General features: G+C 39.9%; 1 protein-coding gene across 4 annotated transcripts in view; it reads right to left on the minus strand.

The window, feature by feature from the left end:
• The window catches only part of asap2a (ArfGAP with SH3 domain, ankyrin repeat and PH domain 2a), a 193,727-nt gene that overhangs the window by 48,832 nt on the left and 128,162 nt on the right, over positions 1-16,733 (minus strand). For all 4 annotated transcript variants that reach the window (XM_043678183.1, XM_043678192.1, XM_043678201.1 and 1 more), the window contains 2 exons: positions 8,120-8,207; positions 7,297-7,345 (listed from right to left, as the gene is read on the minus strand). In XM_043678183.1, coding sequence (XP_043534118.1) covers positions 7,297-7,345; positions 8,120-8,207 — 137 coding nt within the window. The remainder of the gene's footprint in view (positions 1-7,296; positions 7,346-8,119; positions 8,208-16,733) is intronic.

The following is a 16,733-nucleotide window of genomic DNA, read 5'->3' on the forward strand; positions in this document are numbered from 1 at the left end:
AAAAGACCCTTCGTTCCAACCTGTCCATGCTGACCAGATATCCCAACCCAATCTAGTTCTACCTGCCAGCACCGAGCCCATATCCCTCCAAACCGTTCCTATTCATATACCCATCCAAATACCTTTTAAATGTTGCAATTGTACCAGTCTCCACCACTTCCTCTGGCAGCTCATTCCATACCCGTATCATCCTGTGTGAAAAGGTTGCCCCTTAGGTCACTTTTATATCTTTCCCCTCTCACCCTAGATCTATGCCCTCTGGTTCTGGAGTCCCTAACCCCAGGGAAAAGACTTTGTCGATTTATCCTATCCATGCCCCTCATAATTTTGTAAACCTCTATAAGGTCATCCCTTAGCCTCCGATGTTCCAGGGAAAACAGCCCCAGCCTGTTCAGCCTCTCCCTATAGCTCAAATCCTCCAAGCCTGGCAACATCCTTGTAAATCTTTTCTGAACCCTTTCAAGTTTCATAACATCTTTCCGATAGGAAGGAGACTAGAATTGCATGCAATATTCCAACAATGGCCTAATTAATGTCCTGCACAGCTGCAACCTGACCTCCCAACTCCTGTACTCAATACACTGACCAATAAAGGAAAGCATACCAAACGCCTTCTTCAATATCCTATCTACCTGCGACTCCACTTTCAAGGAGCTATGAACCTGCACTCCAAGGTCTCTTTGTCCAGCAACACTCCCTAGGACCTTACCATTAAGTGTATAAGTCCTGCTAAGATTTGCTTTCCCAAAATGCAGCACCCCCTTCGCATTTATCTGAATTAAACTCCATCAACCACTTCTCAACCCATTGACCCATCTGGTCCAGATCCTGTTGTAATCTGAGGTAACCCTCTTCACTGTCCACTACACCTCCAATTTTGATGTCATCTGCAAACTTACTAACTGTACCTCTAATGCTCGCATCCAACTCATTTATGTAAATGACAAAAAGTAGAGGGCCCAGCATTGATCATTGTGGCACTCCACTGGTCACAGGCCTCCAGTCTGAAAAACAACCCTCCACCACCACCCTCTGTCTTCTACCTTTGGATCAGTTCTGTATCCAAATGGCTAGTTCTCCCTTTATTCCGTGAGATCTAACCTTGCTAACCAGTCTCCCATGGGGAACCTTGTCAAACGCCTCACCGAAGTCCATATAGATCACATCTACTGCTCTGCCCTCATCAATCTTCTTTGTTACTTCTTCAAAACACTCAATCAAGTTTTTGAGACATGATTTCCCACACACAAAGCCATGTTGACTATCCCGAATCCTCTGCCTAAACTGCTGTGCTCTTCCAGCACCACTGATCCAGTATCCCGAATCAGTCCTTGCCTTTCCAAATACATGTACATCCAGAACCTCAGTATTCCCTCCAACAACTTGCCCACCACTGAGGTCAGGCTCACTGGTCTATAGTTCCCTGGCTTATCCTTACCACCCTTCTTAAACAGTGGCACCACGTTTGCCAACCTCCAGTCTTCCAGCACCTCACCTGTGACTATCAATGATACAAATATCTCAACAAGAGGCCCAGCAATCACTTCTCTAGCTTCCCACAGAGTTCTCGGGTACACCTGATCAATCATGTTTATATATTTATAGCTCATTTTTCTCACTTTTTTTTTTGGCTTCTGAACATAGCAGCTCAAGTCCCACTGGATTTTTACTGTAGGTTGTATTTGATATTGCCTTTAAATTTGGTATGAAGGAAATGTATCTTTTTATTCCATCTAGTACATATTATGATGCTATTGATCAGTGTTTCTCCTTCATATTATTGTTAAATAATGTCAATAGATTAATCGGCTTTTTTGTGCAGGTGGTTCCAGACCAACTAACTCCTTGTGGGATTTATGATTTCATTGTATTTTTTGTTCCTGTCATCTTGCGCTTTATTTCTAAACTAACAAATTTGAACATAATGTTGTATGTAAGCACACAAAGCTGTTACTGTCAACCCTGTGGATTTCCATTTCTTTAAATTACTCACATTATAACTTGTGAAACTTTTAATATACATGCCATCTTAGGTCTTCCTTTCAACAAAAATGCTAATCTCCATTGTTTTGTTAATCACTGTCATCTAGTGACAACACCAAACAAGACTGACAATATTTTGTCAAAAAGCAGTGTAAATGCAAGTCAACTGGACAAGTAAAATTATGGTTCAAGTAAAAAAAACTCCTCTTTTGTTTTTGTGAAGGCTATGTTGAGATAAAAAGTCTGATTCTTTATTCATCCCAATATCCATCTGCACTGGCAACCAAGTTGGCAATTGATTTGGCAACTAAGATTCAGGAATCTTGTCAGTTTTGTTATGACACGGGGTAAACCCCTCTGCTAATTTAAAATCAGCAACACAGAAAATATTCCGTGCAGTAATCTGTGAAAATTCAAGGCCTATTTAAAGTAAAAATTAACAACTTTATTTCTTAAAGTATAACAGAGAATAATTAACTAACAACTATTTCCAACACTTTCCTCTAACCTATCATTTACCTTCCCCTCTATAATATTAGTCCAATAAAACTCATGATTAAGATTTACAAAACAAAGCTTCTTATCTCAAGAAGTGGCAACTTTCTGTTTTTTTTCTGTATTCCTGTCTTCTTTTCTTCTTTGTGGGGATTCTGTTTCACAGGTTACTGATTGATAAAGGTACCTTTAAGAAAGCTATTTTTCTGGAGGTCTCTACATGTTGACTTGGCAGGTCTCCTAACAACTGTTCAATTTTCCCTGGTCTTATACACCCAAAGCATCAGGTTGTGTCATTGGCTTTTAAGATTGTCAATATACTCAATTCAAACTTGATTGGAATTTGGTATTTTCAGGGTATAATTAAACTGATTGACCCAAATCAAATTTTTTTTGTCTCATAGCAATTTAGCCAGTGCTGTCTGTTCTGAACCAAATGTTACATTGTTTCTGATTGAGAACACTTGGTGCTGAGATTGCTAGTTTTTAACTCTCTTAAAGGTACAGTACACCCCCATCTTTATAACAGTTTGCATCTTCCTACCACAAATGGCTTGAAGCTAATCACAGAGTACTACTACTAACTCACCTGAACTTAGTTGATTCAGTACAAACGTGGCATCAAACCTTGGTGCTTTTGGATTAGCTAAACACTGGATTGTATAAGAGTCAGGAAACCTTTCATTCTAGTGATTAGCTAAAATGCCAAAAGATAAATGAAGATTAAATTAAAAATAAAATGCTGTATACTTTGTGATGATACTGCTCCTTTAACAAGGTTCTGTTGTCCTTGACTTTTTTTTCTCCAGAGAGGTCCTAAAAGACAGACTCCAGAAAGTCTAAGTTGAATGAGTTTTAGGGTCAATTTGATTATAGCTAACAAATACTGCCTCAGGCAAAAGGCTTTTAAGTTTAAAAAAAAACACTTGTACAATGAAAGGGCAGTGGCCAGTTCTCCCAGCTTAGCTTTTCTCTGGTTTGATTTCGTTTTTGGCAGTCTGGCTATTCACTGAAAGCAGTCATTGTAGTTTTGAGGCTGCTGATCAAGAAACAGCTACATGGAAGAGGGTGTTCCATGCTGCCACCTCTCTGTGACTTCTCTCTCCTGTCAGACCCTGTGTTTGATTTTAACTTTTGTGTCAAGGGGTGTTTATGGGGATTGTTACAAGTGTTTGGTTTTCAGTTATCTGTTAAGTTTTCAAATAGGTTAAGTTATTCTATATTCTGATCTCTTTTGTTTGTATTTCATTTGGTAATCTTGTAAATAAATTCTGTACTGTTTAAAAGTAAGTGGTTTGACCAACTGCATCACATCTGGAATGTCCACGCTATACCTGCTTACAACAACTAGCAAAGTTAGGATGTGGGCTACTTTCTTGAAATGTTTTGAGGGGATCTGGCCTGGTCCATAACAATTTCAAAATATTTGATCAGTAGCCCCAATTTCATTTCCTACTGTTCCAATATATAATTTTAGATCATGCAAGTAAATGCAGCTATGTCATTCTTAGTAATTCATTGCATAGCATTAATTATCAATAGGTTATATAAAATTAAAATTGCTCAAAGTTAAGAGCAAAATAATGGAGTAATACCAAATCTCTGTTCAAAAACTGCTTGCAAGTGAATTTCTCAATTGGAGTCATTTTCTTTAATTCAATGAGAAATGAAATTAACACAAAAATATGCACAAAATCGCACAGCTGAACTTAGCTCAATAATACTTCTGAACTATGAACACCACTATTACACCAGCAGACTTTGGTAGCTAGAAACAACAGCTGAGTACATACTTGCCATTCAACCAGCACTGTGTAATTGCTTTTTTTTTACTTCTTCTGTGATCATTTTAAACCATAAACATACTCCCAAGTTGCCAGTAAAGTTCTACTTAAAACGTTGTGCAAAGCTGATCTTTGGCAATAATTTAATCTAGTTTTGTAATGTGCCAGGGAGACCTCACAGCATTTTCACTGTAGAACAACAAACTTAATTAAACAATGCTCCCTTACTAGAATCACAGAAATCTTAACAGTGCAGAAGGAGGCGATTCAGTCCATCGTGGCTACACTGGGTTGGCAAATGAGCATCATTACCTCGTGATGATCTCCTTTGTTCTCACGTACTTGCCCACTATTTTATTTGAATAACTATCCAATTGAATTTCCTTCACCACATTTCCATCTAATGCATACCATAACCTAACTATTTGCTAAGTGAAAATGTTTTCCTTGTATCACCTTCCTTCTTTTGTAAATCACTTTAAATCTGTGTCCTCTTGTTCCTTTAACAAGAGGGAATAGCTTTCCCTATCTACCCACTGCACTCATGATTGTGAAACCTGCATCACATCTCCTCTGAGCTTTCTTCTCTCCAAGAAGAACACTTCCAACTTCAAATGATCCTAATAGCTGAGGCTCATCAACCCTAGAACCACTCTTGTATATTGATTTTGCACTCTCCCCAACGCACTCTCGTTGTTCCTAAAATTTGGTGCCCAGACTGTACTCAATATTCCAGCCGAGATCTAACTGGAGTCTTGTACAAGTTCAATATCACCTCTTTACTCTTATAGTTTTGTCCCTATTTATGAAACAGGATACCGTATGTTTGCTGCTCTCTCCACCTATCCACTTCCCACATCTGTGCCAACGTATACCAGGATTCTTTTGCACCTTCGAACTGTACCATGTTTTACATTGATTTTCTTCCTATCAAAAGGAATCATCTCATACTTCTCTGCATTGAAACTCATCTGCCCCCTATCTGCCCATTCCACCAACTTGTCTACATCCTTTTGGAGTTCCATACTGAGCTCGTCACAGTGGACAATTCCTCCAAATTTCATTTCATCCGCAAATGGGTTAACAAAATTATGAGGGGCACGCATAGGATAAATAGACAAAGTCTTTTCCCTGGGGTCGGGGAGTCCAGAAGTAGAGGCCATAGGTTTAGGGTGAGAGGAGAAAGATATAAAAGAGACCTAAGGGGCAACTTTTTCTTGCAGAGGTTGGTACGTGTATGGAATGAGCTGCCAGAGGATGTGGTGCAGGCTGGTACAATTGCAACATTTAAGAGACATTTGGATAGGTATATGAATAGGAAGGGTTTGGAGGGATATGGGCCGGGTGCTGGCAGGTGGGACTAGATTGGGTTGGGATATCTGGTCGGCATAGACAGGTTGGAGCGAAGGGTCTGTTTCCATGCTGTACATCTCTATGACTCTATAAATATTGACAATATCACCTTTACACCTAGATCAAGATCATTCACATCAATCTGTAAAAGCAGGGGACCCAGTAGACTAATTGGGGCAAACTATCCTCCACCTTGAACAGTACCCATTGACCATTATTGTTAGTAAATTTTGAATCTACATTGCTACTAAGCCATTTATTCTATGATCTATAACATTACTCACAGGTCCGTTGTGTGGCATTGTACTAAACACCTTCTGACAGTTCATGCACAGTATATCAACAGTATCATCATCATCATTCAGCCTCTGTTATGTCAGCAAGGTAAACATGATTTTCCCTTCAGAAACCGATGCTGACACTTCCTAAAGAACCAACCTTTTTTTGTATTACTATTAATTCTATCCCGGATAACTGTTTTTAGAAGCTTCCCTAAAGATGTTAAACTGACTGGCCTGCAACTACTAGGTTTATCTTTACAACCTAGTAGTTGCCCCAATAGTTATACTTCGTGGTTGCTGATGATATTTAAAGGACAGTTGCATTTAAAAATACAATCAGCTGGGAAAGACGAAATAATTACATGGAAAGAAAGTTTTTCATCACTTCTTGCTCAGTTCCATTTTTGTACTTGCTCACACTGTATGTTAACTTGTTTTGAACCCAGGCCACAAATACAGATTATAGAGAGGTGGTCGTCCCAATAAAATGAATTTGAAATCATTGTGGAATTTCCAGAATGAGTAGCGCCCTCCACTTTTGATGTCAGGCAATCCACAAAGAACAATTTTTAGCATAATAAATCCAGCCTTCAGCTAGTCAATTACTAGATTTGGGCCTAGCCACTTTGATTTTTTTTCAGATCAAACTAATTTGTACATATTACAGTATAATTTATACCTTAACTGATAATGCAACATCTCAATACAAGTTGGTACAACACCACAAGTTGGTAAGCAGTGTATGTGAAAACGGAAGGGAGCATAAAATCAGGCGTCCAGATAGCATTGCTGTGCCCATCACTACAACGTCTCCACTTTTATTTTACCACGTAGGTCACATTCACCTGGCCTTGATAGCACTGTTGATAACCCTTTCCATCATCTTACTGATAATCAAGAGTGAATTGATGGGGTGGTAATTGGTCAGATTGGATTTGTCCTGCTTGAGGCAGGATCTTCCTCTCGTATGAAAGAAATCTGGTCTGAACCAACTAACTAAATCGAAGGATCTCTTGCTTGCAAGAGTCTTTAAACAATTATTACCTACCGCTAATTTCCAGTTCTTTTCCCCATTTCCTTGCACAGTATTTCTATTCAAACAAGCATCCAATTCCCTTTCAAATGTCTCAATGGAAATTGTCCCAACACACTTCCAAGTAGTGCCTGCCATTTTTAGGTTGATAGCCAAAAGAAAATCAGCTCCGGATGAGCCAGCCAAATGTAGATAAGCTCAACACATAGTTTTAAGCCAGGGTGAGGCACCAATCAATGTATAAAATCCAACCCACAGTAGTCTATTTTGTTTCCACAAAAGAAATAATTCTTTGCTGGAGCCTTTGGTATGAAGCAAGTCTTCTAAAGCAATTAAGCATGTTACATCACCGATTTTAAGAACTTACACTTGGCATTCCTGTTCATCATCCACTTGAAAATGGTACGTTCTGTCATCTGTACATTAACAAAAAACGTAAGGCAAATTTAAAATTAAAATTACTAGAAGTGAAGTATTGCAGATCAGAAATTCACTCTTATAAGCAGTTTTGAGTTCTAAAAGATGGAATTTAGATTAAAAGTAAATTCTAAAGAACACTGGATGCAGAAAATATTGGCTCAATTCAGTTTTATGGAAATTCTTCATTATAAAATTATATGACACTTCTCAGAAGCACTAGCACTTATTAATAACATTAATGTAGAAAACCTCTCAAATGTTACCCCATTTTCTGACATATCCATCTCCCATCAAGGTCAACTTCCATTAGTGTCTTCCCATCTCCAAATTCACCCACACCTTCAGCCCACTTATCCCATCCACTTTCTGGTTCCACCGTCTGATACTTCCTCATCTTTGTGCTCACCGACTCACTCAATTGTTTTGGTGAATTATGTCTTGATTTTCAAGCCTGTTTTGTCTGAATATTTTACTAGACTTCAACACTGAATGGCTATTACTTTGGGAGATCAGCTAGGGTTTCTAGGTCAAGGTTTTCATGCTTTTTAGGTTGGTAAAATACGTAGTTAATATTCAAGCATAAATGTCTTCAATTAACTAATACATAAATGTCTTAACTCTTAATTTGTAGCCAAAATATGTACATTTATGATTCCCATTATTTTCAGAACAATTTTATTTTTGTGAACATCCTTTAAATCAAGTTCCACCTATATAAATATTTTCCTTGCACCTGATGTACAAATACTCGGTTAAGTTTAAAAACTCACGCGATATGAGATCAAAACATTTCTTCTCCTCCGGATTTGCTTTCACCTGACACGTGAGTAGATTAAGCTTTGCTGGTGGTCTGTTAACCTACAAGGAAAGCAAAAATGATTGATACCAATTTTATTAGGAGGAGTACTAATACTGTGCATGTTCATGTAAAAGTCGAGTTTCTCGAACTAAATATTTAGTCAACAAGTGGGGTTTGAGTTACACACAAGTAACACATCGGAGGTTGAAATCTATTGCAGAGTTGCCAGGTCAGCTAGCTCTGCCCCAAAAGAAACCAAAGGTATTTGCACAGACACAAGCATGTGAATAGCCTTCAATGATCTGCTATCTTATTATTTCATTCAGTTGGTTTGCATCAGGGCAAATTTGATTTCAGCAGCAGGATAATTATTTACTTTTGACTACATTCAGTGTTGAATATGTGCAAGGGCAACATTTTCTATTTTCTTAATGGTCGAGTTGTCCGTTTCTGGCAGTTACCTGTGAATAATTTATCTTTATGTCTTTGAAGTAAAATTAATGCAAGTGTGCAGTTGTACAGTGTTAACCTTTTGAAACAATTGCATTCTTAACATCTGAAAGAATGTGGCGTTAAGTAATAATTTAAGACAAAACCTCATTTTGTAACTTTAGAGACTTCGAGTCAAAGTTTACATGGGCAAAAAAATAGAAGCTGCTGTGACATTACCAGTACAACTGCATGTATGCAGATGGATCACAGTGCCATATTTGCATTGTGAATACACACTCCATTTCCAATATTAATGTTTACTGTACAAAAACAAAGAACAGTAGATTCTGGAAATCAGAAACAAAAGTTTTTCAGGTTGAGTGACCCTTTTTCAGAATGGACCTGAAACACTCACTCTACTTTCTCTCCATAGATACTGCCAAACCTGATGAGTTTTCCCAGTGATGTCCTGTTTTTGTTTAAGTTTTACTATGTCTAATATTTATTGACTTTCGTAATTGTATAAATTAAAAATATTCCTATGTGTTACATTACAGTCTGGAAATCGGAAATCTGGAAAGACCAGTTGTCTGAAAATATTCTCAACAAAGCAAGTAGCTAATAGATCTGTCATCCGTGGCACTGCAACCAGTAGTTCAAATGCAACCTCGCATTTTGTTGTTCAACAAGGAGGGACATATTTACTGGTCTATACTCCCAGATTCCACTTAGAAAATAAGGTTTAAAATTTTCCACTCAGTGTTGCAATTTTTAAAAATTTAAATGATTCAATTGAGGAAGTTATGAAGTGCAAGAGCAACCCCTAGAAACAGCTGGGCATGATGAACAACTCTTGTCTGACATCTTCTATGCTTGGAGGAACATAGCTGCTAACATATTAACAGTGGTAACTGAAATAACTCCACAAAGGCTGGTATCCTGTCACCAAGTCAGTCTTTGTTTTCACAGAGAGCCCTTCACACTGATCCAGCTTCTTCACAGCCAACTGTCAGAGTGAACAGAACCTCTGACACTCTTGTCCTTACTGTCAGCCATGGCTCCCTGAATGGACCAGATTAATCAGGGAATTAATATTTTGAGGTCCACTTGGCTGACCTCATTACACTCAATACATTTCTGCCCCTCTGAGTCTGAGGACATAAGCTGGTGCTTTTTTTGTAGCTCCTCCTGGGGCATTTTAGAACCGGTTCAGGTTCCTCCAACTCTGCTTCCTCTATAGGTTACATGTAATGCACAGTAGCACCTCGACAAAAATTCAAAGGGAGCAAAAGCGTCAAAGTGATGACGTTCACTATGTCCATTTCAGATTGGAGGTATTTTCACTGCCTGGTTCCAGAACTGTTAGAAAAGCTATCAAGAGCCAGGCATGTTGCGCTTCTGCAATTTGAGAGTTTGCAGCTTTCATATAATCCTTGTACTTATTCAGGACCATTGCAGCTACCTGATATTTCTATGTCTCTGGATCTGACCTCACGTTGACCATGCCTCTAATCAATAGAGGACCATTCCTGCACTTATGTGGCCATGCCTGCATCCAATCCTGCCACCAGACATAACATCTTGCTAACATCTTCATTTTGAAAACTCCTCAATGTCCCTGGTAGAGTGCAGCCAGTATCTGGCAGTCACCTTTGCTCAGGACAATCATTCTTGCTGCCCATAATAACGTGTCGTCCTTTACAGTGATCTGATCTTTCCGGATCCAAACAAAAAGTTTAAATTCTGATTATGATGGTCCTTTGGTTTCCCCCATCACCACCAGCAGTTTCAGTTTTGTCAGGACTGAATTTTTTTGCATCCAAAGTCTGAGAGATTACATTAGATTAGATTCCCTACAGTGTGGAAACAGGCCCTTCGTCCCAACAAGTCCACACCGACCCTTCGAAGAGTAACCCACCCAGACCCATTTCCTTCTGACTAATGCACCTAATACTATGGACAATTTAGCATGGCCAATTCACCTGACCTGCACATCTTTGGACTATGGGAGGAAACAGGAATACCCCCACGCAGACACGGGGAGAACGTGCAAACTCCACACAGACAGTCACCCAAGGCTGGAATCGAATCTGGGACCGTGGCGCTGTGAGGCAGCAGTGCTAACCACTGACCCACCGTGATATTGTCAGCTGTGTGTGGAAGTCACAAGAGTCATAGAGATATACAGCATGGGCAAAGATCCTTCAGTCCAACATATCCATGCCGACTGGATATCCTAAATAAAGCTAGTCCCATTTGCCAACATTTGACCCATATCCCTTTAAACCCTTCCTATTCATATACCCATCCAGATGCCTTTTAAACATTGTAATTGTACTAACCTCCACCACTTCCTCTGGCAGCTCATTTCATTCATACACCACCCTCTGTAAAACCATTTCCCCTTAGGTCCTTTTTAAATCTTTTCCTGCTAACCTTAAAACTATGCCCTCTAGTTTTGGACTCCCCAACCCCAAAGAAACGACATTGGCTATTCAGTCTATCCATGCCCCTCATGATTTTATAAACCTCTCTAAAGTCACCCCCTCAGTCTCTGACAAGCCAAGGAAAATAGCCCCAGTCTATTCAGTCTCTCCCTATTGCTCAAACCCTCCTACCCTGGCAACATTTTTGTAAGTCTTTTTTGCACCCTTTCAAGTTCGCAACATCCTTTCTCTAGGAGAGAGGCCAGAATTGCACGCAGTATTCTAAAAGTAGCCTAACCAATGTCCTGTGCAGCCACAACATGTCCTCCCAACCCCTATTCTCAATGCACTTACCAATAAAGACAAATGTACCAAATGTTTTCTTCACTATCTTGTCTACCTGCGACTCCACTTTCAACGAACTATGAACCTGGACTCCAAGGAGGATCTCTTTGCTCAGCAGCATTCCCAGGACCTTACTATCAAGGTGTACAAGCCCTGCCCTGATTTGCTTTTCCAAAATGCAGCAACTCACATTTATCTAAATTAAACTCCATCTGCCACTCCTTAGCCCACTGGCCCAACTAATCAAGGTCCCGTTGTACTCTGAGGTAACCTTCTTCACTCTCCACTACACTGTTGTCATCTGCAAACTTGCTAACCATAGCTCCTATGTTCACATCCAAATTATTTATGTAAATGATGAAAAGCAGTGGACCCAGCACTAATCTTTGTGATACACTGCTGGCCAGAGGCCTCCAGTCTGTAAAGCACCACCAACTTGTCTTCTACCTTCAAACCAGTTCTGTATCCCAAGTAGCTAGTTCTGCCTCTATTTGGTGTGATCTAACCTTGCTAACCAGTCTACCATGAGGAGCCTTGTCAAGTGCCTTACTGAAGTGCATATAAATCATGTCCGCCATTCTGACCTCATCAATTCTCTTCATTACGTCTTCAAAAAAACTCGATCAAGTTAGTGAGACATTATTTCCCACAAACAAATAATGTATTCAGAAAATTTAAAATCATTACGGACTCTTCCACTGATGGAACCACAGTGGTGGATCAATGTATCTGCAATTGCTACTCGGCCTCCCAGTCAGTGTTCCAACTTGTAATTGTACGCACTTAGTATTACGACTCATTGTTGAATTCAGCCTGAAGCTATGAAAGGCACGACCCTGTCCTCGAAGTAGACCTAGCAAGGGCTTGTCGTCTGTCATTATTACAAATTTGCATCCATAAAGGTACTAGTGGAACTTTCTAACTCCAAATCTTCCTTTTATGTCTGGGCTTATTTACGGTCTGTATTAACCAAAGTTCTGAATGCATACACTATTGGGTGTTTCACTCCACTGGGCCACATATGAGTTAATACAACCCAAATGCCATGGGGGAGGCATCGCATATCAATACTAGATTCACTTAGGATCAGTATGCCAACACTTCAGAGGATCATAGCTATTTCTTCACTTTCACATGGCGCAATTTCATCAACAGATGCCTAAGAGAAAGACAACGGAACGAGGACATGCCGCAACCTAAAGGACTAGCCACACTACCATACATCAGGAGCATTTCAGAAATGACAGCCAGACTACTGCGACCACTAGGACTTATAACAGCACACAAACCAACAGCCACCCTCAGACAACAACTCACCAGAACGAAGGACCCGATACCCAGCATGAGCAAAACTAATGTAGTGTACAAAATCCTATGCAAGGACTGCACAAAACACTATATAGGACAAACAGGAAGACAGCTAACGATCGGCATCCATGAACATCAACTAGCCACGAAACGACACGACCAGCTATCCCTAGTAGCCACACACGCAGACGACAAGCAACATGAATTCGACTGGGACAACACTACCATTATAGGGCAAGCCAAACAGAGAACAGCCAGGGAATTCCTAGAAGCATGGCACTCATCCACAAACTCCATCAACAAACACATCGACCTGGACCCAATATACCGGCCACTACAGCGGACAGCTGAAACTGACAACCGGAAGCGGCAGGGACAGGCCACTATAAGTGCCGGAGGAAACACCACAGAAGTGCTTCACAGGAGGCTCCCAAGCACTGAGGATGTCACCTAGACAGGGGTCGAAACGTTTGCAACAAAAATTTCCAGCTCGGCAAACAGAACCACAACAATGGTTCAGCTACATAACCATGTCTAAGTCTGACCTTTATTTAAGGATTGGCACAAGGATGGAGGCCAGGTTATATGTGACTTTTCCATAATAAATTCACCAGGCCAAGGAAAGCTCCGGTACATGTGGCAGCAGGGGCACCTTTGATCACTGTCACTTTATCTTCCAACGGGTGTATCCTGTTCTTGACGATTCTGTAATGCGAGAAGATCACTTGGGATGCCTGGAACATATATTTTTTCCTTCTAATGTGTATGCCCATCCGGAAGAAACATCTAAGGACCATGGTCAAGTTCTCAGAGTGCTCCTTATTGGTTTTCCCTGTTACTAGCATGCCATCTAGATAAATAGCGACCTAGGTTAGACCTTGTAAAATGTTCTCCAGTGAAAACATGCACAGGCTGATGATACCCCAAATACCAACCCTATATATTAGTACAAACCCTATGGATTTTAACTGTAGCATACTTCTGTCAAATTTCATTTGACCACAATTGCAAGTACGAATGACTCACGTCCAGATTCGTGAAGGATAACCCCCCTCCCAGCTTTGCATATAAATCCTCTGTGCAAAGGATTGGGTCTTTATCAGATTGTTTAAAATCCCTACAAGGGCAAACTAACCTGTTAGGATTCACAATCGGTATGACCAGAGCTGCCCATTCAGCAAACTGGACTGGTTTGATGATTCCTTCGCTTTCCAGCCTTCTGATTTCTTTCTCTACAGTTGCCTGCACTGCAAGGGCCTTGCAGAATCATTGAATTGCTTCCTGGTCAACACGCAAGGTGGCCTTAGCTCCTTTGATAGTTCCTAGATCTTCCTGAAAACCTTACAGCATTTAATTAGGACTTCACTCAGGCAGCCATTTTCTAATTGAAAAATGTTGATCCAATCTACGTGAATCTTTCTCAACTAACTTCGCCTCATCAGGCTTGGGCCTGGGCCTTTTATTACCATCAGTGGATGGTAGTAAGGACTTTCCAGGGTGTGTATTCTCCTGGATACCGGCCTATCAGTTGTCCTCCTCCATTTGGGTCCAATGGGATTCTTTTGCAGGTTTGAATCCACATAGTGGCAGCAATGACAAAGGCTTGCCAGCCCAAATCCTGAAGAAAATTATAACCATTTGGTCAAGGCTTGGCTTTGTTCTGGGGTTTTGCTACAGGCTAATTTAGAGTCTCTCTGTTCATCATATGGCCTGCATGAGGCTATGTCTTCACTCAAGTAGTGTTCCCCACGTTCAGCTGGATTGATGAGGATGTCCACTTCCATTGGAATACCCTGCACCTCACATGCTCCACTTGCTGCATTTTCCAGTGATAAAGCCAATTGCAGGCCTGTTTGAAATCTACTTGGGCTTCAGCTAGTAGGCACTTTTGCATGGTTACATCATTAATCCCACATACCAAATGATCTCTCAGCATCTCATTAAGGGTTAAACCAAAGTCACATGCTTCTGCCAGTGATCTTAGTCAAAAGTCCCAATTGAGAGTCCCCTGCTTCTCAAATTGCCAAATAAAACTAAATACCATCTTAGAATTGGAGGCAGCTTGGGGTCATAACAGTCCTTAACCAGATCCGTCAACAGTTGAAAGGTTTTAGTATCTATTGCTTCAGGGAAAGTTAGGCTCCTGATAACCAACAAAGCTGAGGGTGTACAAGATGATAGGGGAACTTCTCATTGCTTCGTATCTGTCCCAATGTCACTTGCCTGGAAAAAATAACGCATTCTTTCCATGTACTGGGTCTCGTTTTCAATAGCAGGATTGATCGAGTCAAGCTTCCCAAATAATGGCATGATGCCAAAAATGCTTACCCCAACTCAAAGATGACTGATGCAAGTGAATTTTTTAGCAGCGTGCTTTTCTCCTGTTGCCAATGAAATAATTACAGAAAGGCCAGTATCTCATCATCAAGTCACCCTTTATTTACAAGTGGAGAGTACTTGACACTGGTCCAATTTCCTCATAGCCAACTCATAGTGAACAGGTTTGATGTTCCTGTTCGTATCTGTCAGCCAGTGCTCCCTGATTGGAGGACATTAACAGCCCTAATCAGGGAACTCATTGTATGAGGTCCACCTGGCTGACCTTGTTACAATCACTTCAGTGACTTTAAGTGGTAAACACTAAAATATTTCCTGTGATAAACAGGTGAAGACTACTGTCTTCAAACTGTAGTTGGGTTATTTCTGAACAACATCTAGCAAAAATACATTTTTATGATGTAGTGACATAACATCTTAATGACATGTTCGTAGACACTACTAACTCAGTATTTGTGAACAAGATACCTTCTATGATAGAAACTTCAAGCCATCCATTTTCATCTCCTTATAATTATAGCATAAAGGTGGAGGATATGCCAATTGGCCTTTTAGTACAGTGTACTGTGGAAAAACATCTGAGTTACAATAGTTGAAAAAATGCAACTTTGTTAGCACTTTACAGTGTTTTGTCACTAATTATGCTCCAAGTACATATTTATATTCAGTTCACACATTTGTGGTTAGGCATTTGAATGCTACAATTTTGGTTCCATCACTGGCAAGGCATTCGTAAAATTGGAGGGTACAGTTTAACTTAATGCCTCTTTCAATGAACACATATTGGACACATCAAACAAATAAGTATTTAGTTCATAGCAAGAGTGAGTCTATTCACTTCTTTATGCACAAATAAACAGAAGTATTGGAAAGGAACCAGACTGTGAATAGATAGAATCAGACTGCTTGTATAGAGACTAGAAGAAATGTTTAGGTTTTAATTACATGCATTTTGCTGAGGTCATATTTCAGTCAGGCTTGCATGAGCATTTGAATCAAAGTACATTAACCTTAATGACAAGTGGCAACTTATTATCATGTAGGGTTTGATCAATTTTTAACCAGTCGATTACAAGTTTCACTAATTTTAGAACTCTTCACTTAGTAAAACAAAATACAAAATGTTCTCCTCAGAAAATCACTGCTACTGTTAAGAGGCAGGCAATTAAATTAATTTACATTACAGTTGTACAATTGAATAGTACAAGAAAAGCTGTGCCTTTTATAGAATCAGACCTAGCTATTGGTGCAGCATTTTGACAATCCTTTGTCTCTTCAGATACTTGGCCAACATTCTCAAGAAAAGTTTTAAATCTTAGCCAAGTGACATCAAAAGGCAAAATCCAATGCAGACACTCCTTCACTGGAAAAAGTAAAAGCTGAATTAATATATAATTTGTTCACCTCAGTTTAGGACCATCAGGTGCCTCCTCAGTCAGTGAAGGATTATGCAAAAGCATAATGAAGGAAATAAACGAGAAGGCATTCAATTCAAGATTTGGACTAAGAATCAATTTTCCAAAATCTTTGTTTTAACTCATTTTATCATGATTCATGAGGTTTGTCTTGACATGGAAGATAGAAGGGTAGAAGGTGACGTAAGCTGGCATTAAGTTTGCATGGAGATAAAAAGGCTATTTGGGGGAAAAAGGGGCAGGAGTTGGTGTGAAACTGGCACTGGGAGTGGGTGGGAAATGACAGAATGGCCTAACTGGGACAAATCTCAGACAACTGAAG

This window comes from Chiloscyllium plagiosum, chromosome 3 (assembly GCF_004010195.1).
Source record: "Chiloscyllium plagiosum isolate BGI_BamShark_2017 chromosome 3, ASM401019v2, whole genome shotgun sequence".
In the NCBI taxonomy this organism is placed as follows: domain Eukaryota; kingdom Metazoa; phylum Chordata; class Chondrichthyes; order Orectolobiformes; family Hemiscylliidae; genus Chiloscyllium; species Chiloscyllium plagiosum.